Source organism: Coccidioides posadasii, chromosome 1, assembly GCF_018416015.2.
Source record: "Coccidioides posadasii str. Silveira chromosome 1, complete sequence".
Classification (NCBI taxonomy): domain Eukaryota; kingdom Fungi; phylum Ascomycota; class Eurotiomycetes; order Onygenales; family Onygenaceae; genus Coccidioides; species Coccidioides posadasii.
The window spans coordinates 6,941,983-6,965,003 of NC_089407.1; the positions used below are offsets into that span (position 1 = coordinate 6,941,983).

The following is a 23,021-nucleotide window of genomic DNA, read 5'->3' on the forward strand; positions in this document are numbered from 1 at the left end:
TAGGATTCCTAGGGGTCTAGGAATCGATTCAACAAGCATGTAGGATCCTAGGAATCTAGGAATCAATTCAACAAACTTGTAGGATTCCTAGGGGTCTAGGAATTGATTCAACGAGCATGTAGGATTCCTAGGGGTCTAGGAATCGATTCAACAAGCATGTAGGATCCTAGGAATCTAGGAATCAATTCAACAAACTTGTAGGATTCCTAGGGGTCTAGGAACTGATTCAACAAGCATGTAGGATCCTAGGGATCTAGGAACTGATTCAACGAGCATGTAGGATCCTAGGAATCTAGGAATTGATTCAACGAACGTGGAGGGTCTGAAGATCGAAGGGATGAATCTATCAACAAAACCATCAGCAAATCCATCAATAATCAATCTAACTAGGTAATCAACTTAGCAAACCTCAGGAGCTAGGTAGGGTGGTTGATTGGTAGGTTGGTTGATTTTGGAAGGAAAAATCAACATGAAAGAACAAACAAAGCCCTTTGATCTTGAAAGATTTTCAAAGCTATACCATATTTAGTTAGGAAGCCTGATCAAAAACCTCAGCTGGTGCATGATACATTCCAAATTTTATATGTTTCAGACCCTTTATACATATATGAGAAGAAATGGTTGCTATACTGTAGATCTACAGTTCTCAGTTGAGAAACTGGTGGTTGTCGGATAAACGTTTCCCGAAGGTTGCCCAGAAATCTCATTTTTCCGGTATGGAACCTATGGACAAGGGGGATAATAACGAAATACTAAGACAGGCTCATTGAAAGGGGGCTCGCTATACTGTTAGGTAATCCAACTAGCACCTCACTCACGTGACCCACATAGATTAGACGAGATTCCCCTTTTAGGTAGCTTAGTGAATGACAAGCATACAAGTCCTCCATCATATACACACAATAAGGATCACGCGCTAAAATGGTGGAACAACGTTTTTCCGTTGGAAAATGGTTGATCTACCCTTCTCGTCGCCTATTGGTCGTCGACGCCGTGACAACGGTAGATCAGCCAATTCAGGGACGGGAACACCTCGTCTTTCTATGTCACTACGTAGCCTTGGTGGCCTACGTTGAACATGAAGATGCCATTTCTAGCAAGGCCTTACCTCCTATCAGCTGCCGTCAGACGTATATTACATCCTCCATCTGCCGGCATGGCAACCAACGCTCCTGGTGAGATACGCTCGCTATCCTCCAGCTCGCTAGGTCACTGACGAATAGTACATATATAGGCAAAGATAGCCAACTCTTCGAATACACTCGCGGACGCTTCCTCCTTGATGAGGACAAGCAAATGGCGCGTCGACGGGTGCAGTTCAGTCTGGATGGGCTCGCATCCGTCGCAGCGACGTCAGTTGGCGCTAATCGCTGTGTTGACATTGTGAAATGCCCTGATGGCTTGTACAATAAGGCATACCTACTACCATGGACAATGGCAAGGAAGTTATTGCCAAGATTCCAAATCCCAATGCCGGCATACCTTACTACACCACTGCGAGCGAAGTTGCAACAATGGACTTTGCGCGCAATATACTCCAGACCCCAGCGCCGCACGTATACGCCTGGAATGCCCGCGTTGACGAGAGGAATTCTGTCCGGGCCGAATATATAGTTATGGAGAAGATGCCCGGGGTTCCTCTCTCAAAGGTGTGGTGGGATTTGCAGCCAAACAAGAAACTCAAGATCCTTTTACAGGTTGTCGACTATCAGAGGAGATGGACCCACACCAAGTTTACTGGATTTGGGAGTCTATATTATGCCAAAGATGTCGACCCACGACGCCAGGATCCGCTATATGTCAAGGATGGGGAAGCCGTTACGGATTCTCAGTTCGCGATCGGCCCCTCTGTCGCGCGTGAATGGAGTGATGAAGGGCGGGTAAACATCAAATGTGATAGGGGCCCATGTAAGAATTGCTTTCGGAAGCTATTGCCAACACTGTGTCTAATCTTTTTGATTACCAAGGGGATTGTATCTTAAATTACCGGGAAGCTATTGGTCTTCGCGAAATGGCGGCCATCAAAGAACTTAACCATGTGCCAAAACAGATGGCAATGGTGTACGGCCCTACACCTTTATACCAACCTACCGCGCAGAAAAAACTCGCAGCCCTAGGCTACTATTTTCAGATCCTGGAGTCTTTGCTGTGTGAGAATGCTTTGCCAACCGATGGTCATCTATGGCACAATGATCTACACCATGAAAACATTTTCGTGGACCCAGAAGAGTTGAAGGTTCTTGGCATCATTGACTGGCAATCTGTTCAAATAGCCCCCCTATTTGACCATTGCGTCGACCCTTGTTTTCTCGACTACAACGGCCCTGACGTAGGGGACAATCTTGGGCGCCCAGCAATGCCTGAAAGCATCAAATCATTGCAAGGCGAGGAAAAGACTGCGGCACTCAATGAATTTCTGGACAAGGCACTCATGATTGCCTGGCGTAGCCTGGTTCGGAGCAAGAATCCAGAACAGTATCGCATGATCAGATTTCAACAATCCCCAAGCGCAAATCTCCTCCATCTTTCTCGCCGCATATTTGAACTCGGAGAAGCTCACTTCTGCGTACTACTGCTTGACTTGCAGGATGAATGGAGAGAAAATTCTCAATCCAACTCAAGCGCCCGTCGATTCCCCCTCACGTTCTCGGAGCCTGAAACCATTGAAATCGAAGCGGACATGCGACGTGCGGATTTGGGCATCAAGTTAATGAAGGATATTGAGCGCGATCTGAGAAATCTATGGCCTCAGAAAGGCGTCGTGGAACATGAAAGCTACGAGCAAGTCAAGGCATTGCTCAAAGAGCGAAAGGAGGAACTCATCGCCCAGTATTGCACTCTCCCAGGTTGGGATACAGCTGTCTTTGAGCAACTCTGGCCATTCGACGATTGAGCCAATGTGTCGAGCCGAAAGTTAGCGGTTATGATTAACTTACGGAAAAGGTCGATGGAAAGCTAGCCTTGTTTGGACTAACTACTTCCATTATGCGCCGCTCACCTTTCTAATGCACACTCGGCCTCGAATGTGCTCAAGCGCGCAATGTTTCCCTTTTTGAAACCCGGATTGTTGGTATTGCGGAAAGTCTGGTACGGGTTTCAAGACTTTTTCTAGGAATCCAGTGATAATTGCTGTCACTTGTTTTCCCTCCAATGATCTGCACAGTTTCTGTTCAAAACATGGCGATAAGCTGATTGCACTTTCTAATGCGTTGAGTCCAGAACGGATTTGTCTTCTTGCAGAGCGCCAAGGCCGGCGGCGGCACTTAAGTGTGATCATCTATATTTGGCAATGCACAAATATGTATGGACAAGCTGCAATCAGAGGCCAGATCCCCACACAGGACTGTGTAGTTCAGTAATGACGAGGTTGATTGGTATACTACGCGCTCACATCCCCACTGAAACCCTCGATAGTGTGTCAGGAGAAGCACAACAAGGCTCTGTGAATTTAAACAGTTTGATTGGACAGGATTGTGCCCATTTTCAAATGTTTATTGATGATTTGGAAACTAACAGGAATCAGTGGCGTATCATGCCCCTCATCTCTTGTGTTGCTGGATTGGAAGCGCGGCCGTTTAGATGCACTTGAAGTGAATTCAGATGGCCGTTTCAGGGGAACGCGTCCCTGCGCTGCAACAAACATGTATGTGACATTTGAGGGCTGACACCTTTCCTGCAGCATTTTGGAGACATCTCCCCCAAGTTGCCCAATTCCCAGAAAGACCAGGCAGACTCACTCTGTCTCTGAAACCTCTAGCGAGCTTTTCCGATCGAGCGAGTTATTGGCGAATCTCCCCAGACCAACCATTCTCGTGGTGCTTGACCCATCTGAGTGCTGGGAAAAATCATGCATCCCAGATGGCTGCTGGCGTCTTGCGCTCTGTGTTCCGGGCTGTCCCGTAAGCCTATCGATTAATGCAGCTAGCAGATGATACCTGTGCACGGGGCAGTCCTTTGTCTTCCTCCACATTCCTGATGATCCGGCCACTGTCTTCTTTTTGATATGCATGCCAACGGACGGGTGACTGTGGAAAGACAGGAGACGTTGGAGCGAATCTGGAAGACGGGCGACTTGATGGTCTTTCGCGGTGGCCCGTCTTTCGTTACAACCGCGAAAGACGACGGGAATCAGGACAAGTTTGAAACTCAAGATCGAGGTTTGTTACACGCAAGCCAGGGGAGAACGTGTTTCTCTCCTTCCATAAACGAATATGATCGACGTTGAGCGACAAGCGCTAATGTTCACCACAATCCGAGCATTCGCAGCGCAGTATCTTCGTCTCAGTGCATTCGTGGTGCATCCTGCGACTGGTTAAAATGCGATGTATTGATTCCTATTGCTTTATTGGACGCTGAACCCTGCAAGCGCCGATAGCTCCCAGGGATCCCAAACAGTATGCATGTTCCAATCTGCGCACAGGCATCTTCTTTGCATGAGGCTCACAGCGGCGGCCGCGTGCCATCGAAACACCTCTAGGATTACCTATATAAGGTCACTCCGCTTGGTTCTGCTTCTTGAATGATTTCTAATTCCAAAAAACTTACCTCAGATTGATTCTCCAATCTTATATTCCACTGTTACCGTTATATCCAAATCTATACACATATGATCCCTTCGAGGCGTCTTCGTCTCTAACCATACACGTTGGTTCCGACCTGCTGAATTCAATTCTTTTTCCAATCCGCGGTTTCCACAGTTTGGTCCATCTCGACAATATCTTCGATCCCAAGATATCATGGAACCCAACGGAATTTACGTTATTCTTTCCGTCAATGCGACGGAGTATCATTGGGGGATCTATGTCACCGGCGACGACCTGCGCCAGGGCGGCGTTGTTCACCACGCCAACAACAAGACAGGCGGTTGGTCTTACGAGCGCAAATATACCAACAATCTTGTTCGTTCGAAAATGTTAGCATTGGCACTGAAAGTCGGAACCGTCCCCCTGCCGCAGGGGCATGCCCAAATCGACCACATTTTGGGCGATCCGAATATGATTTCGCAGGACTCGGGGTTTAGATGTACAGTAGATCCCTGCTATAGTGATTTAAACTTGGAAGCTTGTTCGATTCATTATATAGGGGAATTCACTATATAGAGGGTGCGCATTGAAAATAGACAACAAATATCTTGCTGCTGCTGAGTTTGAAGCCTCCTTGCTGCTATTTTACTCTTGTAGCTGTTGAGCTGCCAAATTAGCTCTTGATTTCCCTGATCTTGCTGCTCTTCATACAGCTGGAGCTGTTTAACTAGATCTAGAGTCTCCAAAGATGTAATCAGTGGGAGCATCTCTATAGCCAAATCCTCATTCTCTTCACTCTTATCTACTGGATCTAGCAGCACAATAACATGCTGCTTAATAGTTTCAGAGAAATTCTCTACCACTTCATCTGCTGGATTAAGAAAGTGCTGAATATTTATTAGATTTTGAATTACTGAGAGAAGATAGAGTCTTTGAAACTTACTGATAATCTTCAGAATTGAATCATTCTCAGAATCTAACTATATAGATCTTTTGAAAAATAAAGTTCTGTCAAAGCAGTAAATAATTAAGGCTGTAGATATATCTATATGCTATATCTTGATTCCCCAGCACAGCACCATCAAAATATTGACTGTAGTAAGAGAATTCTGGTTAGACTTATACTTCTCAAGTATATACTGAATCCACTGCTACTTTCAGTATCACTTTCATGTATAAATTATCTCTTGATTCAGCAGTTGATATTTGCTTGTTATATTTAATAAAAGTCAAATAATTAAGAGTATTTAGCAAGAGATAGAGACTCTGCTGAATATTTTTAAACACAAGCTCATATGCAGAGAAATTATCTATAAAAAGCACAACTTTACAGTTTCTTATTCAAGAATTAAATTAGCAAAGCTATTTCTTTATGATATACTCTGTCATTCAGATCTTCTTATTCAATCTCCACTTGGGCAGCAGGTTCTTGATATTAATATCAGCAGTACAGAAGATATGTAATTATTTAGCTGTATTAATAAATCAGATAGATAGTTTCTCTGATTTATCTGCATTGCAGTATATATAAGTAGTGATTTATATCTTCTCTCTTTTTTGTTCAGATATTGAGTATATAGAAAGTTCTTAATTTAATGTTAACTTTCAAAAAAGCTCAGTTTTATTATAGTTGAAGATGTTTTTAAAATTATACTATTAAAGAAGCTATTCTATATCTTTTATCTCTTGCTCTACTGCTACAGTACTTTCAGCTTCTCTATATTATATATAATTCTTGATGAACTTGTGGAACTGAAATTAGTAAAGCTAATTATTACTGAATGCTGATATCTTGTGATTTTTGTAGACTGACAGATTCTTTTAAAAGAACTTTGTTTTATGTCAAATTATCTCTTCTGAGATAAGAATGTGGTTCTCTGTTTGTTAAATTCATATGTAAAAAGCTGTTTCAAGCTCAGGTCAGTACTTATAATAGTAGTACTTCTGCTCTGAGCAGCAGACAGTCTAATCAAGATAATCATAATATAATAATAGAATCTCAGAGACAGAGAATAGAGCAAAAATTTATTTATAGTGCTGCTCAAACCACTGCTTTAAAGTCTTGTTGCTAAAACTTGAATACTGCAGCTTGTGAGCCCAGAGAATCTTCTTTTACTTAATTGAAATAGCAGTCTGGCAGCGCATTGGGTCTCATTATAATAAATTGTCTATAAAATATTCAAAAGAGCTAGCAAATTTCAGTTTATCAGGGATTAATGAATTTTGTAGGGAGATTCAATTTTGGGAAGGGATTTTATTCATTATATAGAGGAATTCATTGTATGGGGGTTCGCTATAGTGGGGATCTACTGTAGAGCTTGGGCAATGAATGCTGTGGCATGGCTGCATGATGCGGGCATTGTGAATGCGCCAGATGTTTCAGACTTGATGGCCAAAGTGTATGAAATCGCGGATGCGAATCAATCCAAGATAGAGCAAGGGACAGGGGAATATGTTGTTGCATCATTCTAGTTCTAGTTGTTTTGCCTTGGAGTTTTCTTTGCGATGAAGTGCTGTCTGGAACATACTTAGCTGATTGATTTGTTTTGTACACCTTTTACCCCGAGGCATAGGCCGCTACTGCTATAACCTATGTACATGAAAACTACAAATACCCAGTGAAAACCTCGTGCTGGCTTCTCTCTCCGGTCTGAAATTGAGCATTCAAACGAAAGAAAAGGTTCAAAGATAAGAGAGCATGGCATGCTCAAGAAACTCTTTGAATTGCAAGATGGGAGAATGACTGCCCTGAGCCATGAAGCCTGCCTTGAAGGGCCACTGTAAGAGCTCCATGTACATAGGGTATAGCACTTTGCAACATCATAATCTAAATCCCCACTTGTGAATCAACTATTAAGGAACAAAAGTTGGTCCCTTGAGCGCGCCATGGGCTTTAGACACAAAGAAACACTCCGTACAATGTTGCATTTCAGAAGGGACAGGTATGATCTTGGAGTATCTGTTCAGCTTTCAGTTCATCAGGGTATTCAGGAAATGCACTTTTCATCATCTCCAACCACAGCGTCCATATGCGCACAATATAGCATGCCTTGGTGAATTCCCAATACTCAGGATACCAACCCGCAAACTCCCAATCCACAAACCCAGATAATCTCCCATTGTGTACTAACACATTCGCCGGGTTGAGGTCCGCGTGTGCAAAGAAGACACGGTATGAGCGGGAGTGAACATTTGCGATCACAGCTCTGTCAGCAGGGTTTGGAATCAGGCCACACATGTCCATCAGATGCTTGTTGAAATCAGCAATGTTGTCATAGGGTCCAGTGCTACCATCCTCATTGTCAATCCGACAATCCTGACACTCTCCGCCGAGTGCGCTGCAGATAAGGGGAGGATATGGATTTGGGATGGACCGGATCTGCTCAACATAATTCCTAAAATCGATACTGAACTGGTGCAGCTGTTCAGCATTCATTGTCTGAAGGCATTTTCCAGCAATGTCACCCTCAATGCGAGTAGTCAACAGCCAACCTTCCCTTTTTGCTGGCAACTCTATGAAATCCACAACCCGGGGCGCATTTAGTGTTGTGTATTCTGCAACCATTTTGAGTGCACGTGCTTCATATTGGGCACGAAGAAGCCGGGACCGTTTAGGATACAGATTGAAGGGTAACCGTTGGACATCCCGGACATGGTACGTCCCGCTGCCATAAAGGTGCTCGCCAATTGGTAGGAGAAGGCGATAAAGGAGAAGACGGACGGATTGTGGAATTAGACGGTAGAGTTGAAGTAGCATTGTGGGCAACTGGCCTTGGTACTCTTTTCTTGATTCCTGAGGAGGTTGCGGATTCATTGTGAGTTGCCCAAATCAGAATGCACTTTCTTTCTATTAACCTTGCAACAGTTGTGAGCAGAGGCACAAAGTGGCACGACACGTGAGAAAATGATCGAGTCGCTTAAACGACGAGGTATTGGAGAGGAAGCCGCGTTCATCGGTGCCAATGACCTTGCGAACTCCATAATTAATTACGCAGTCAGTAAGGTGGCTCGACAAATAGCAGAGTGGGAAACTGAAGGAGGACGTTATACGTCCACCTCTGTCAAATGCAATACCTTCAACAGCCCAGTACAGATCATCGAAGGCAGAAGAAGAAGAAGAAGATGATGATGATACATGTAGACACGTGGCACCCAAGTGCCTACTCTCGCACACACACCCAAGGCCACCCAGGGCCACGCACGCTCGCGCGACGGTAAGGCGGCAGCACCCGCTAACGCACCCAGGCGACACCCACGACGCACCCACCCGACTTTCGGCCACGCTTAAGCTACTCGCCGGCCGGCTGGTAGTTGGGTGGGTGACCACCAGCGAATGTTGTATGGCTCTTTTTTTTTATTTTTTGTAAAACCCCCAGGCTTTCAGGTTCAGTGTTCATGAAAAGGGTTAAGGTACTCCATAGGTAACAGCCATAACAAAAGATCTAGAAATGTGGTGCACATTTAACCAGTCTGCCAGGAATTTTCTTTTATATATCATAGTTTTCTACTCCGTAGAGTGTTTTGAAAAAATGCATTTGCAATGCATCAGTGGCTATCTGATATCTCAAAGAGCCAATGCACTAGATCTTTCTTGTACAGAGTAGAACATAAGAGGAAAAGGAAAAGAGATACGGAGTACTCTGTAGAACAAGCAGCTTTGCCAATAGCTAGTTAGTTCAATTGGTTGAAAGTTAATACTCCGTATGGAGTACTCCGTACAGACTACGGAGAACTCCGTATAATAAGTTTGAAAAGAACATCCGTCTCCACCAATCCTTGACATAGGATACAGATCAACTTGGTGTGTCCTGAGCTCATCACACTGTGTGATGATACAACTGGCTGTGATGAAATATAAAATTCAAAACCAAACATACAAAGTGACATTTGAAATTTATTTCCTAGTCACTAACTGATCCCTAAAAATTCATTTCCATACTCCCTAACCATTCCCTGAGCTACCATAACCTCCTAACTCCAACCTCTAACCCATAATCCCTGATTTCTGACAACACTACTCCGTACTCCGTACTCATACTCACCTAATACCCTAACCTTTCCGAATAATCCTCTCTAGGGAGTACATCTACAGAACTGCTTGCCCACTGGCTGCCAACCTATCATATTACATAAATCTGTAATATTACCAGTACGGACCAGTAAGTTTACATGGCCGGATGAACTTTGCTTAGTCATATGGTGTGATGAGCCCAGGACACCAAGCTTGATCTGTGCGGCGTTTGTGGTGCTGCCACTGACGCAAGGCTGCAACATAAAGTAGCGCGGCATCATAAGTGACCATTTGCTCCGTAGTTATCAGACATTTTCAGGATCCATTCCAATAAGGGCGCAGAGCTCCAAAACAGGACTTTTGCCGCCTGAAGAGGGAGTGGTTTTACGACTCAAATCTATGTATGCAATGCTATAACACGATCTTGCATTTGTGTTCCTTCCTCCACCTACACCACATGACGGCCTCAAAGGCACAAGCCCCAGCATATGCTGGCAATTCATCAGAGAATGCACTAGAGCCATCTTCAGTGTCTGGTAGTTTCCAGCCATATACTGACGACGCGGATTTTGGAGGTGAGGACAACCCGCCAGCCTACACCGAATACGACGAATCTCGACCGCCGGTCGATGGTTCCCGTGACGACTCGGTCAATGAGCGAATCCGATCTGATGAGTACGATATTCCGGGCGCTCGTGTTCTTACATCTTACAGAGAAGGCAAGACCTATACGATTTCACTGGCCCCGTACTTATCTTCCAATGCCGAAGTGCTGTACAGATTCTTCAAGCTGCAAGCAGAGCTCCCTCCACAGGTATTTGTCTCGGTAAAAGGGACGCATACGGTGTCAACGAAGAACCGCGATAAACAGTCATCAACTCAGACTATCATAGATTTTGATTTTTTGATTGATGGCAGCGACAGTGTGCTGCCACCGGTCCGCTGCATAGATGGGGTTTACAAAGTGATGAAGGTCATCCAAGATAATGATGGAGTGTCCGCATACAGAGGCAGCAGATTTAGGAGCACCAACAGAAACTGGTGTAAGAAGAAACGCATTGCAACCGCACTTGAAGATGGGCAAATAAACATCAGCCCAACCCTTGAGGAATGGTGCCAGAGGTTTTGCAGTGATAAATCAAGTGTCAAATCGTGAGGCACCCCTCTCCAGTCAAGTAAACTGTAGCGTATCGATTGCTTTAGCTAACCGAAGTACCCTGCCATCAATTGACAATAGCTTCACGCTTCATCGCGACGTCGTCAATTGGAATTTCAATCTGATTCGGCGCCAGATCATTTCAATCATCCGATCCACTAATTACTGCGGCACCATCACAGTTTCCCCGTTCATACAGCAGTCCCGGGTTACCATATATTCACCATCTTTGATTAACCGGCTGCGTACCAGTTCTTTCGTCTGGTGGACATGTGTGATTCTTCAGCTTTGGATCATCACCTGGCCCCTCCTAATCCTATTAGAGAAGCGCTATGAAATTGTCCGTGTTGAGCATCATGTTTCGCGTGGTGGAGTCTATAGCTCACCAGGTGGCTCTGAGAACGACTGGGTTCAGACGTATACGTCTGCAATCAAAGCTGCGGCTCTGGGAAGGAGACAGGGTGAAGTGGTCACCGCTGCAGACATTCCCCGAGCACGAGACATGTTTATGAATAGGCTAGATTCGGAGTCAGAGAGGGAAAGAAGGCAGAGAATTGATAGAGGCGAGGGAACTTGGGCGGATTCGGTTGTTGACCTTGTGAGAGGCGTCTCGGAGGCGGCTCATCGGTGGAACGTTAACCAAAGCTGGGGCAGCGATGAATACTAAGGTTAACTATCGATATGTATCGATCAATGACGGTTTGTGGCTCCTCTCTGTATGTTGCTCCGAAATTTGTAGCGTTTGAGAGCCCTTAGATCCGTTCAATGGCTTGGAAATAGTGTACATGGATTTGAACAGAGTATAGTGTAAAGGATTGGATGTGATATTTGAGATCTTTGGTCTTCGGCCTGTAAAGCAATGAGTATAACGACATGAGATCCTTGTTATAGGGCAGCTAGCCGCACGGTGAAAGACACTCTGCTCCACGACTAGGCCGGAGACGCCCGGAGAGAGCTGTTACGGTTGTCAGCCAGATTGTGGCATCTGCTTAGTCATCAATATAGTCGAAATCTCGAGTTCAACTTCCGAGACTCAGGCAGCGCTCACGCATTGAAACAAACCCGCTATCTCAATTGCCTCCATACTCCGCTCACTTGCCCTGGTCAGAGATGTCTATCTGTCGGCACGTCTGCCGGAGGGCTTGCCAGCAGCAGGATGGCCCAATTGCCAATCACGTCTGGATTAGCGATGCCCTCCTAACTCGCTCATTTACCGAGTTTACAAGAACTCAACGGCGCTATGGCAGCAATGTTCCCGGCCCTCTCGAAGCGAGACGACGACTTGCGAAAAGGAGAAACGCTGATTTGGTGATGGCTGGGTATGGTGGAGCTGGCATTGACCCTGCCATTCTCTTTGGACAGAACCCAGAAGGGCACAAGCAATTCGAGTTTCCATTCGGATCGTTCTTGTCCGGACAGGATCCGTCGAGTAAGTGCTTCATCCTACCTATGAAAGTAATATACTTGAAGTGTCTGACGATATCTTTGTAGCTGTTTCTCCTCTACCTTTCCATTCTCTACCCGGCACAGCAACTCCCGCGCAAACGTTGAATGCACCGCCGTTCCTCTCCCCCGACTTGCTCAGTCTCGCATCAACTCAGGATTGGGATAAAATATTCACCCGAGTTCTACCCAAAACGTGTTGTCTAGACGATATTCGAGACCTTGTTTCGTATCTTGGCGTCGATTTACGCAGCCACCCTCAACTCAGCCAATTGATTCTAAACCACATTATTGGGGTGTATCGTAAAGGAACATGGCCCCTGACCCAAATCAGCGACTTCCTCGGCGATCCCTATCTAAATCCGCGGGGTTCAAACAATTTTGTGGCTGTGGTACGGGCTTTGGTCTCTAAGCCAGGCACAAAACTCGAGGTGGAAGCTATATTTCAGATGTTGAGGTTTCAGCTCTCTCTTGGCTTGGTGCCTCGGCATGAGATACCATTAATGCTGAAGCTAGTTCCGCGGATTAGGACTTCCGATATACGACCGGAAAGCCCCGGCGTCTTGCACACATTCTGTTTCGAGGCCATATGGCAAGGAATCGAATTGTGTTCTGTGGTGCAGCCTAAGGATCTTGGGAATAGAACACTATCTTCATGGTTAGGCCTTCTCTCAAGGGGAAACGCGACCGGACGATCAGCATTACTTAGCAAGGACATCATTCGTCTTCTGGCAGGTTCTCGAGCATCCTATTCTCCTGGACTACAGACGGTTTCGTTGCAGATCGTTAAGCTTATCGCCACACACACTAAATCCGCGGCGCTCATTTATTGGAAACACTTCCGCAATTTTATTCAATACTTTAACGATGTTGGGAATCTGTTCCCTAGTCGGCTTCTTATGGATTCAATCTTTCGGGTCACCAAATCCCTATTGTTTTCACGAGAGTATCGCAAAACACGACGAAAGCTTCTGGGGATTTGGAGTGATATATTAGAGCATTCCAATCTGAGTTTTTTACTGCACGAAGCTCACTGGGACTTTTCCCGTCAAGGCTGGTTATCTTCTCGTATGACGCGGAAAACGCCTAGGGCCAGACTGTCCCGTAATAGAGAACACCGCTTGATGAGAAAGGAATGGCTTTTGCGACTATGGCTTGTTAAGATTCTTGATCGCAAAGCTCGTGTTGAACGACGCCGGAGGCAACTGTTCGGAAAACTTTTGGCCTACGACAAACGATTACGAGGCCCAAGGCCGAAGGTCGACCTCGTCTCTTATCTAGATAGGTCTATGCAAATGCTCGGCGGGTTGGGTCTCCCTCATGCAGATGCTGTTTCAATAACAAGCACGCAGATGAGATATGAGCGAAGGATGCTGAACTATCCGCATATACCCAAAAACGCCATCCAGGCGTTGTCTCGAGTAGAACTCAGTGGTTTACGTTCAAATGTATTTCAGGAGAATGACCCAAATAGGCTTCTCGAAGACGAGATGTTCTGTTACTGGGAAGATATGGCAAGGAAAATAGATGTTACGGCTCCCGACTTTGCAAACAAGATTCTTCTCTATACGGAAACGAACTCACCCCTCCGTAGCGGCTTGCTCCGCATTCTCCGTCGCCATACTCCATTTAAGATTGCATTGGCTTACTCCTGGAATCCATGTCGCCGATATTCTGATGTGGAACCCCATGGAGGACAGAAGTATACTTCTGAGGGATATCCGGTGCTAAACCCGGCTGACTGCCTCGCAACAATGCACAGCATCGCGTTGATTTTTGCGTGCTCCTCCAAACTCTCACCTCGAAACGCTTATCGACTGACACGTTGGTGTTTTGAGTTTCTGCTTGACCACAACGCGCCCATCACGCCCACAATGGTTCGCGCGTTATATCACGCTGGCATCTATCGATTTCGCGAGGCTGGTATGTCAGTTCCTCAGGCTCGGTTTTCATACATCATCAACCACGTTAGAGAAGTTGAGGGGGACGCGATTGCAAGTGCTCTTGCAAGTGGAGTGCCCTTTGAAGTTACTTACTTGTTGGGGAAAAATTAGTTCCCTTTTACATATGGAGGTCTTGCGTCGGCTAGTTCTTGTATGTACAGTACATACATGAAAATTGACCTTTGTCCTGTTTCATACAAATTAAATCTTCAAAGACATATTACAAGAAGTAGTAGTTATGTCTGTGCCTCTCCGTGCAGAAAACCCTGTGAAGCCTGATTTTCAATAGCGCATGAGAAAGGGGTCGAGGTATGAGTACTAAGCAAAATTCAAGGAGTGAAGCGATAGCAGAACTTAGTACACCATACTCCAGACAACGCAAGGGTTTGGAACTAGAGTGAATGAATTTCTTCCTATTTTAGGAGTCCGGACTGTTTCGAATGCTAATGAAAAGGGGTCACTCTCAGCAGTTGATACTTGGAAGCGCTGTTGAACCCGGCGCAACACGAAACCCACCAGTAAAGTCGATACGCAAACCATCGCGAGGAAGATGGCCATTGCCGTGCTAAAATCTCCAAGGCAATTGAGTTCCACCCCTTACTATTGCTCTTATCCGCGCATTCATCATCCTCTCCATTTACATCAAGGAAGAGAGCCACAGAGTTAGGTGGGAAACACGGAAGGTAGCAAAAACGGTCGCTGTAGTCTCATACGGTAAAGTCTCATTACTCCTTAGGGAGGGGGATCTATGGAAGGCACAAATCAAGAATCGACATCCATCTTCTCCGCGACCACTGCATCCGCATCTCCGCTGAGTTCGTGCACCGTGACGTATCGTCCTATCTCCTCCTTTGTGATGATCTTCTGGTCTAACCAGGCCGTAGTCCCCTTCGTGAATCGGTAGGTTCTCTCTTTCTGGCCCCGCTCGTTAGGTCGGATATAGTTTCTTAGCAACTGAGTAGGTTTGTCTTGCTCGATAACGCAAACATCCACGTTACTACCAGAGCCAAGATCGTTGAAAATTCCTGCCTTTATAGCCTCTGAAGCAAGCACTATGGCTTGGCCCTTGTTCAAGTTAGGCGTCCACATAGTCTCAAAAACAGACATCGCAGCCAAGGATCCCGAGCCCATCGTAACGTAGGGGAGCTTATCGGTAGAGCCATGGGCATGAACTGTATAAAGGCCGACGCCAGTAGGGTCTACTCCAGCAACAACCAGATATGCGCCAACGTAGCCTTGGTAACGAAACAGGTGTTGCTTAAGCATGGTCATGCAGGTTATGACGCGCGGTTTCCGTCCGGTCGAAAGGGCATGAAGCTCGAGATTAGAGCTGATAAGAGCAGTAGTAAACTCTGTATCTGCAGCGGTACCGGCTCCCGCGCACCATATCGATGGCGTAATGTAGTGGAGTTTCTCACAGTTCTAAAGGAGACGTTTCATGTCAGCGGCTGGCCCGATCGAAGCAGTTATTTTCGAAGGTTTAGCGACAACATGTCAGCTCCAGCAAGAGATGTACCTTGTCTGCAACAATAGGACCACTGGTAGCTCTAGTGTCTGCGGCAATCTATGGTGGACAGCGTAATTAGCCAGAGGACTGTTTGATCTACGGGGTACGCATTCACTGGACATACCACGACACCTCCATCAAAAATGCAGCCAACAATCGTCGTACCCGTGCTTGTGGCTTTGGGCAGCGGGACTCCCTTTGCATGAAGCGCTGCGTTGCGATTGTAATTGGAGAAATCGAACCCAGGCATGGTGATGTGGCTGGCGTTGGCCCTGCGAGGGTGAAAGGCGCGAGAAGAGCTGAAGGCGGAGTGGTGAGGATGTGTATGAAAGGGCGAGTTGAAAGGATGGTGAGAGGCCAAAAAAAAGCAAAAGGGACGCTGAGCGGATGGAGGACGGACGGTCGCTGCGAGAGTTGAAGCGACGTGAAGTGACGAAGCTTCGAGCTGCCTGATGCTGCTACCAAGCTGCCGGCCAATCAGCGCCGCCAGACAAGCCCAGTCGACGGGCGAATGAAGCCAGCAAGCGGACGGCAATTCTTATTCCACAACGAACGATAAACGCCCTCTCTGCGCAGCGGGAATCTATAGCCTGAGGAATTTACTGGGCTTGCAGACGCCGGACGGCTTGATATTTTGCCTTTTTTTTTTTCCATGCATTGCCCTCCCGCCACATACTGCGAGCCCGCGCGTCAAGATTTTCGGCCCTACCTTTGATCTATTTAACAGGAGTCCTGGCAGGCTCAGCCATCGCCGTTCCTTCAACGTCTTACCGCGTGATTCTATCAACATCAATGCCAGAAGGACACGCCATCCCCTAGATTCCAAGTCTCGGTCACTTTCAGCCGACTACGAGTCTCTGAAGATGGCGTTCTCATTCGTCGCAGCTCCCCAGTCGGCCATGGGTGGAGGAAAAGTGCAGCTAGGTCCTGAGCTGCAGGAGATTCAAACACAGGTACGTGTGGAACATGGTCGCGCTTTACTGATGACAGAAATATCTAACTCGCCGGGCATGCAGGAGGTCGGCTTCCTCTCCCTGAATGGCGATTCCAAAGTACAGCTTCTTCCTTCGCCATGGCCTGCGGACGCATTACCACCCCCAACCTCTTCCCTGTTGAGTGTCGCCCCGACAAAGTCCCTTGTCGCAGCCGCTGGACCCGAGGGCATCATTATCGCCAGCACAGACTCTGCCAGAAAAGCATTTTTCGCTGACGCGGTCGGCGAGAGCAATGTTAGACCATTTCAGCCGGAGCTACAGATTCCTCTCCCTGGTAAGGTGTCTCATGTGGCGTTCTCCGCCGATGAAACCGTGCTTGTCGTTGCTGCCCAGACTGGAGATGGGCTGGCAGTCTTCGACGTGTCAGAGCTCATGCAAGGCAAAAGCCAGCCAGGCGCAACTATTCGTTTGAACGGTGAAACTGTCCGAGCCTTACTCCCGAACCCCGTCATATCGGAGCTCTTTGCGGTAATAACGATCAATGGGGAATTATTGATTGCGAATGTGAAAAAAGGACAGCTGGATGCAGGGCCTAATGGCCCCGTTCTAAAAACCGGAGTTAGCTCTGCTTCTTGGAGTACGAGAGGGAAACAACTCGTTGCTGGATTGGCAGATGGAACCGCCTATCAAATGACTCCCCAAGGCGAAGGAAAGGCCGAGATCCCGAAACCTCCAGATCTCGAAGGCACTGAACACGGTCAGTCTTAGCGATTAGTTTCCTCTATGCGATGTGCTAAATATCGTTTTAGTTTCTTCCCTTATATGGCTTGAGAATCATTTATTTCTGATGATCTATACGCCCACGATTGTTTCTGATGAGAGGCCACCTTCGTCGTATTATATTTTAACACGGCACCCACCCGATAGCTTCGAGTTTCGAAAGTTGCCGGAAATTTGCTCCCCGTTTGGAGCGGAACGTAATCCTTCCTTCCAGTTTACTGGCCGATTAAAAGACTTCGAACCGGATTTGAAAGAACTCATCGTTGTCTCTTCGACTACATCGACAGACGTCGGACTCTTCACACGGTCAACAAAACCCCTTGCTGATGACTGCCCACCCGAAAAAATTACAAATCTCTTCACAACCACAACAATGTCGGAAGACTCGAGAAGAGCAGAACTGCCAATGACAGAGGATATGGTTGACGTTTCGCCTATTGGGTTTTCCCTGGATTTGTCAAGCAAGAACAACGTTCCCTCACCCATTCCCGGCGAAGATATCAAAGAGTCTGCGACGCCGTTGCCTGCAATTATGATATTAGGTAACGACGGTGTGCTTTCTTGCTGGTGGATAGTATATTCAGAATCTATCAGGAAACAAATTCCGTATCATGGACTTTCAGTGGCTCCCAAGGGACAATCCCTGCCTCACCAGCAAGCTGTTGCTCAGCCAGCCCCTATTCCTGAAACACCGAAACCATCCTTTGGACAAGGAATGTTTGGAAAGCCAGCATTTGGCCAGCCGTCTTTTGGAACACCCGCAACTCCTTCGTTCGGCACTGCTACGCCCCTTGGAGTAGGGCGACAACCAGCTTTTGGTTCTCCAAGCGCTCTTGGAAGCTCCCAGCCAGCTTTTGGACAAGCAAGCCAACTAGGAAATGGGAGATCCCTTTTCGCCCAAACACCGACTCAGACGCTGAGTCAATTTGGTACTGGTGGAGGATTTACCTCTTTCACGTCTGCTGGTGGTTTTGCGGCTTCTCTTGGCTCCCACACCCCAGAACAGAGTGCTTTCGCAAAGGCAACAAGCGACAATCCGTTTTCCAAAGCTGGGCAGCCCCTATTTGGTTCACAAGGTTCAGATGCGCTCCCTCAGAAAGAAAGTACGGCGACTGCTTCAGAGGCATTCGGGTCGAGGGGGTTTGTTCTTGGATCAACCTTTACGCCTGATGAGTCCGCTGCTATGGACGAAGATAAACCAGAAAAGCCAAATGGAGCACTCTCCTTTGGTTCACTTCAGCAATCGCTTGACCTTGGCGGTGTTAACGAATCTGTGACGAAAGCCGAACCAAAACCTTCTCCCTTCACATCGCCTTTCTCCGGCATCCCTGAAACCAACACGATGGTCTCCAAAGAATCACCATTCGGTGCACCAAGCTCGGGGCTGTTTGCCACACCTCAACAGCCAGGATCGCTTTTAACGACCATGGTATCGACGACGCCCGCTACATCACTACCTCCACCTCCAGTAGCTGCGGAGTCGAAGTCAACCGAGCCAGCTCCCTCTTTGCAACGCGATAGTGGCATCTCCAAACCGCCTGTCGAAGCGAAGGCTCCAGGAGACCGAAAAGTCGCGCCATCTCCGAAAATTGTGGAGCCTCCGCTTCCACCAGAGCCTCCCCTTCCGCCAGAGCCTACGAGTAGAGCAACCTATGGCCCTGGGGATACTTCTGCTTCCTCATCAAGTGTTTCACGGGATGCACCGCTTCCGCCAGACTTCCTCCCACCGAAGAAACCTGTATCATTGAACGAGCCCGCGCTCCCACCTAAGGCCGAAACTCCTAAGGAGCCCAAGTCACCCAAAGAGTCCGCATTACCGGAATCACCCAAGCATACTCCACCCGCCCTACCGGATAAATCAGAAGATGAGGAGGGGGAGAGTGAAGGTTTTGAAGATAGCGGGGAGGAGATCACTCAAGATATAGGCTCGACCGACTTTAAAATCTCCCCCGAAAGTTCCTTTGACCTTGTCTCTTATAAAAGCCCTCCTGGTGGAAGCTTTTCACAGATATCGGCTCCAGAGCCAAAGCCAGCAGTTCCAAAGCCCCTATTCGGAGAGATCACAGAAAAGCCAATTTTCCCTGTGCCTAAAATACCCCAAAGTCGGACAATACTTAGCCCTAGATCTCCGAGCCCCGTTCGCAATCAGTTTGGAAAGGCGCTTTCTGCCACTGACCACATCAGGTCTACAAGTGCTCCGATACCGGGGCATGCTATTTCCCGCCGAAAGGCTGCTTTAGAGAGTTCTATGCTTGCCAATCAAATAAGGACACCACCCGAGGATATTGAGGATCACATCTCGGCAAAAGAAATTCAACGCCAAGCTCAACGACTCCAGGCTGAGACACAGGAACTTGTTGAGGATGAGGATGAGCAGCTCCGAGCGGATTTGGCACGACCCATTTCGCCAGCGCCAACCCTAGATCCTTTCCTGCCTCACCAGGATTATACTGGAGAAAGCCTGAAGCCTGGAATTCCTGGCCAAATTGAACGTCTATACCGTGACATCAATGCCATGATAGGTACTTTAGGCATCAATGCACGATCTCTCTCTGCGTTTTTGCTTTATCAGGAGTCTTCCAGCGATCATGATTACACAGCGTGGCTAAGAAGTCTTCGAAGCGAGAAATGCGCCGATCTCCTCGACGAAAAGCTGCTCTTACCAGAGGTTGAAAAGCTTCAGCGAGGCGTTGAAGTGTTAGATGAATCTCTTCAAGCAGGAAAAGTGGAAAACATTCAAGGAAGGCTCGAACAATGTCACCAGCTTTTAAGTAAAGATCTTGTGAACCTTCGTGGTCAATGTGCAAGCATAAGAAGAATGCTAGATTCTTATACGGATGCTGCATCCATCGCTTCTACGCCATTATCAGCGGAGCAATCTGCTCTCCAACAAGATCTGCGAAAGCTGTCGACGGAGACTCAGGCGAAACTTGCAGAGCTAGAAAAAGATGTGTCACTATTAAGAGCTAGAATTGCCGACGCTTCCAAGGCAGCGGATGGGTTTGGCGTTTCGTCAAGGAAAACCAGATCTCACGTGGCACGCCCGACGGTAGAGGCTGTGACCTCAACAATTAATACCATGACGAACATGGCTCAGCAAAAAAGCGGAGATATCGATGTCCTCGAAGCGCAAATGCGAAAATTAGGAATTGATATCTCAGAGTCAATAGCTCCTCGAAGCAGAGAAGCGTCACCGTTCACGACCCCTCTTAAGAACATGTCCCGGGTGCCAATTACCCCTGGTTCCCGGGCATCACTTGATGGAGCTGTTCGTAGCTTATATCACACTCCCGAATCAAATCGCACTTCGAAATTCCGATCAAGCGTCCTTTCCCAGAGTATGCTGCGGAGTCCAAACAGACCTACGGAGCTTGTCCTGGCAGAAGATTCTGAAAGATGGAAAGCAAAGGCCCAGCGAAGGAGGGAGGTTGTGGGCCACCTAAAAGCTGCACTTGGCCATCGGAAGGTGAAAGTACGGAGCTTGGATGATTTTTGATTTTCTAATTTGATAAAGCAACATTGGGAGTTGGCATGTGTTTGTACGAGCCATTAATGTTGATGAAAGTTTACTCTGCCTGTTTCTTGGCCTTTTGGGGTAGTAGTATCAGGGTAGCTGTATTTTCCCAAGCTGATTTAGGTATTTAACAGAAAGTACACTTATCAAAGCATTACAGAAAGATCATGTACTATTTATAATATTAACTTTCAAAAGTTGGTTATCATGGGATGTCTGGCAGGTTCTCTGTTTCATCTTGTCCAGCACAGGCATGGGCTAAAGGATGCTGCAGCATTTGCGACTTTTACTATGTGATGTCGCTGAGTCTAAGAATGAAAGGACAGTGATACTTTTTCCACTGGGGCTTAGATGGATGCGATTGTGAAGAAAGTAAATGGAAAAGTATCAAGAGATTGAAAAATTATCATTATATAGGCGCATCTAGCAATCAACATGCATGCATGCATATATCTGTCAGATCAAAATCTACCACATTACCACACGAGCTCCCTAACCCCCTAGTATGCTATATGAAGTGTTTTTCTTTCTATTTTCAAGAAAAGACCAGTCCATCCTTCAGACTTCCCCACCGCGAGATGCAATAATCCACGTAATAGTTGATCCTTGGTTTCCACGGGCCCTTATTCCCAGCCTTGGGCAAGGTATTGGCCAATTTGGTTATGTACGTGCTGCTGAGATTTAGAAGCGGCACTGGTTCCATTGAAGTATTCAGAAACGGCCGGACGCTCGTCGAACGAGTCTTGAGCATCTTCTGAACAATGCGACAAAAAAGTACGGCGGTAGAGTCCGCACCTAGCGTCCAGGATGCATTGGTGTATCCTACTATCAAGCAAGAATTCGGAACGTCTTGCAGCATGCAGCTTCGCCAAACGAATTTCTTCGAGGGATCGAGAGGCTGGCCGTTTACGGTGACTTTGATGTTGCCGACAAGAAGTAGTTTTAGACCTGTGGCGGTGACGACAATGTCGACGTCGTCGATTGTATCGCCGCTCTCCAGGATGATGCTTTTGTCCGTGAATCCCTTGATGGTCCCGGTAGCTACGCTTGCCTTGCCTGAGCGGAGACCTTCGAAGAAATCACCGTCTGGCGCAAGACAGAGGCGCTGATCCCAAGGCTTATAGTGTGGCTTGAAGTGAGGATCGTGCGGAATGCTGGGAGGTAAGCACTTCTCGGTCACTGATCTTATGAGGCGTTTTGCAAGATTGGGAAAGGCCTGGCAGAATTGGAACAGCGTAAACGATACTGCCAAAAAATAAGATCTTAGAAGAGGAAAAAGCAATGCTCTTGGTACCAGTCGCTTCAAGAGAGGAGAAGAACGATTATTTGCGGCTAAGACGTAGCTTGGGCTGCGCTGAAGCATAGTTACGTGCGATGCCTTTTCGACAAGATTCGGAAGTAGAGTAACAGCCGTAGCACCGGACCCAATGATCACCATCTTTCGGTCTGAGTAGTCTAAATCGGCGGGCCAAAATTGAGGGTGGACGACGGTGCCTTTGAAATGGTCGAGTTGGGGAATGTCGGCGGCTAATGGATGCTCATAATCATAGTATCCTGTGCCGAAGATAAGATATCGGCAGCGAAAATGCTTTTCACGCCAGTCAGTCCACACACGCCCGCCCCGGGGGTCGGATGAGAATATACGACACGGACCTTGATGATGCCTTCATGCTCTACCTCCAGTCTCCAGTCTGCGTTTTCATCCTTCCAGCTCGCCGACAGTACCTTGTGGTGGAAACGGATGTGACTATCGATGTCTGCGCTTCGCGTGGCCTTCTCCAGATACCGTCTGATGCTGGGAGCGTCTGCAATTGCGCAGTCTTCCGTCCATGGATACCAGGAAAACCCGAACGTGTACAAATCCGAGTCGGAACGGATTCCGGGGTAATTGAAGAGATCCCAGGTGCCGCCTATCGTATTGCGCGATTCAAGAATCGTGTAGGAGAGGGATGGACATGTTGTTTGAATGCGATAGGCGAAGTTGATGCCAGATATGCCGGCTCCAACGACAACAAAGTCCGTGTAGGCGGCGGAAGAGCCGTCGGCGGCGTTATCCGATTTATCCATGGCTTCAAACGCCAAGTTGTATTTAGAAGCGGTGAGAAATGGGGATATCCAAAAGCATCAGGGGCCCTTCGGGCCTCCCTGGTTATTTGAACTATTATTTACTTCTATGGCACCTCGGTCACTTTTCACGTGGGACGCGACC

The 23,021-nt window shown here is 47.2% G+C and overlaps 8 protein-coding genes across 8 annotated transcripts; 5 read left to right on the forward strand and 3 right to left on the reverse strand.

Annotated features, from left to right (window-relative positions):
• Positions 1 to 1,427: 1,427 nt before the first annotated feature.
• D8B26_002072 (uncharacterized protein) lies at positions 1,428 to 2,893 on the forward strand (the record flags this gene model as incomplete). Its single annotated transcript, XM_003066014.2, has 2 exons — positions 1,428 to 1,908; positions 1,968 to 2,893. 2 exons carry the CDS (start codon positions 1,428 to 1,430, stop codon positions 2,891 to 2,893), a joined length of 1,407 nt encoding a protein of 468 aa, XP_003066060.2.
• A 1,843-nt stretch (positions 2,894 to 4,736) lies between these two features.
• On the forward strand, positions 4,737 to 5,099 carry D8B26_002073 (uncharacterized protein; the record flags this gene model as incomplete). The annotated part of the gene is made up of 1 exon (XM_066123720.1): positions 4,737 to 5,099. One exon carries the CDS (start codon positions 4,737 to 4,739, stop codon positions 5,097 to 5,099), a length of 363 nt encoding a protein of 120 aa, XP_065979795.1.
• Positions 5,100 to 7,253: 2,154 nt separating this feature from the next.
• On the reverse strand, positions 7,254 to 8,944 carry D8B26_002074 (uncharacterized protein). Its single transcript, XM_003066015.2, has 2 exons — positions 8,598 to 8,944; positions 7,254 to 8,490 (listed from the first exon to the last, which is right to left on the reverse strand). Exon 2 carries the CDS (start codon positions 8,335 to 8,337, stop codon positions 7,453 to 7,455), a length of 885 nt encoding a protein of 294 aa, XP_003066061.2. The 5' UTR covers positions 8,338 to 8,490; positions 8,598 to 8,944; the 3' UTR covers positions 7,254 to 7,452.
• Positions 8,945 to 9,873: 929 nt separating this feature from the next.
• Positions 9,874 to 11,357, forward strand: D8B26_002075 (uncharacterized protein; the record flags this gene model as incomplete). The annotated part of the gene is made up of 2 exons (XM_003066016.2): positions 9,874 to 10,686; positions 10,772 to 11,357. The coding sequence occupies exons 1-2, from the start codon at positions 9,938 to 9,940 to the stop codon at positions 11,355 to 11,357; spliced, it is 1,335 nt and encodes a 444-aa protein (XP_003066062.2). The 5' UTR covers positions 9,874 to 9,937.
• A 443-nt stretch (positions 11,358 to 11,800) lies between these two features.
• D8B26_002076 (uncharacterized protein) lies at positions 11,801 to 14,251 on the forward strand (the record flags this gene model as incomplete). The annotated part of the gene is made up of 2 exons (XM_066123721.1): positions 11,801 to 12,119; positions 12,182 to 14,251. The coding sequence occupies 2 exons, from the start codon at positions 11,801 to 11,803 to the stop codon at positions 14,185 to 14,187; spliced, it is 2,325 nt and encodes a 774-aa protein (XP_065979796.1). The 3' UTR covers positions 14,188 to 14,251.
• A 479-nt stretch (positions 14,252 to 14,730) lies between these two features.
• PUP1 (proteasome core particle subunit beta 2) lies at positions 14,731 to 15,992 on the reverse strand. Its single transcript, XM_003066018.2, has 3 exons — positions 15,708 to 15,992; positions 15,593 to 15,640; positions 14,731 to 15,498 (listed from the first exon to the last, which is right to left on the reverse strand). Exons 1-3 carry the CDS (start codon positions 15,831 to 15,833, stop codon positions 14,839 to 14,841), a joined length of 834 nt encoding a protein of 277 aa, XP_003066064.2. The 5' UTR covers positions 15,834 to 15,992; the 3' UTR covers positions 14,731 to 14,838.
• Positions 15,993 to 16,156: 164 nt separating this feature from the next.
• D8B26_002078 (uncharacterized protein) lies at positions 16,157 to 20,965 on the forward strand. The gene is made up of 3 exons (XM_003066019.2): positions 16,157 to 16,536; positions 16,600 to 17,275; positions 17,328 to 20,965. The coding sequence occupies exons 1-3, from the start codon at positions 16,447 to 16,449 to the stop codon at positions 20,792 to 20,794; spliced, it is 4,233 nt and encodes a 1,410-aa protein (XP_003066065.2). The 5' UTR covers positions 16,157 to 16,446; the 3' UTR covers positions 20,795 to 20,965.
• Positions 20,966 to 21,228: 263 nt separating this feature from the next.
• D8B26_002079 (uncharacterized protein) lies at positions 21,229 to 22,879 on the reverse strand (the record flags this gene model as incomplete). The annotated part of the gene is made up of 2 exons (XM_066123722.1): positions 21,229 to 22,400; positions 22,466 to 22,879. 2 exons carry the CDS (start codon positions 22,877 to 22,879, stop codon positions 21,348 to 21,350), a joined length of 1,467 nt encoding a protein of 488 aa, XP_065979797.1. The 3' UTR covers positions 21,229 to 21,347.
• Between the last annotated feature and the right edge of the window lie 142 nt (positions 22,880 to 23,021).

Coding starts and splice junctions, on each gene's coding strand:
- D8B26_002074 (XM_003066015.2), bottom strand. CDS start 8,337: ATGAATCCGCAACCTCCTCAGGAATCAAGAAAAGAGTACCAAGGCCAG.
- PUP1 (XM_003066018.2), bottom strand. CDS start 15,833: ATGCCTGGGTTCGATTTCTCCAATTACAATCGCAACGCAGCGCTTCAT. Junction 15,641..15,707: donor TTTTTGATGGAGGTGTCGTG/GTATGTCCAGTG, acceptor TGTCCACCATAG/ATTGCCGCAGACACTAGAGC. Junction 15,499..15,592: donor GTCCTATTGTTGCAGACAAG/GTACATCTCTTG, acceptor CGTCTCCTTTAG/AACTGTGAGAAACTCCACTA.
- D8B26_002078 (XM_003066019.2), top strand. CDS start 16,447: ATGGCGTTCTCATTCGTCGCAGCTCCCCAGTCGGCCATGGGTGGAGGA. Junction 16,537..16,599: donor TGCAGGAGATTCAAACACAG/GTACGTGTGGAA, acceptor CCGGGCATGCAG/GAGGTCGGCTTCCTCTCCCT. Junction 17,276..17,327: donor TCTCGAAGGCACTGAACACG/GTCAGTCTTAGC, acceptor ATATCGTTTTAG/TTTCTTCCCTTATATGGCTT.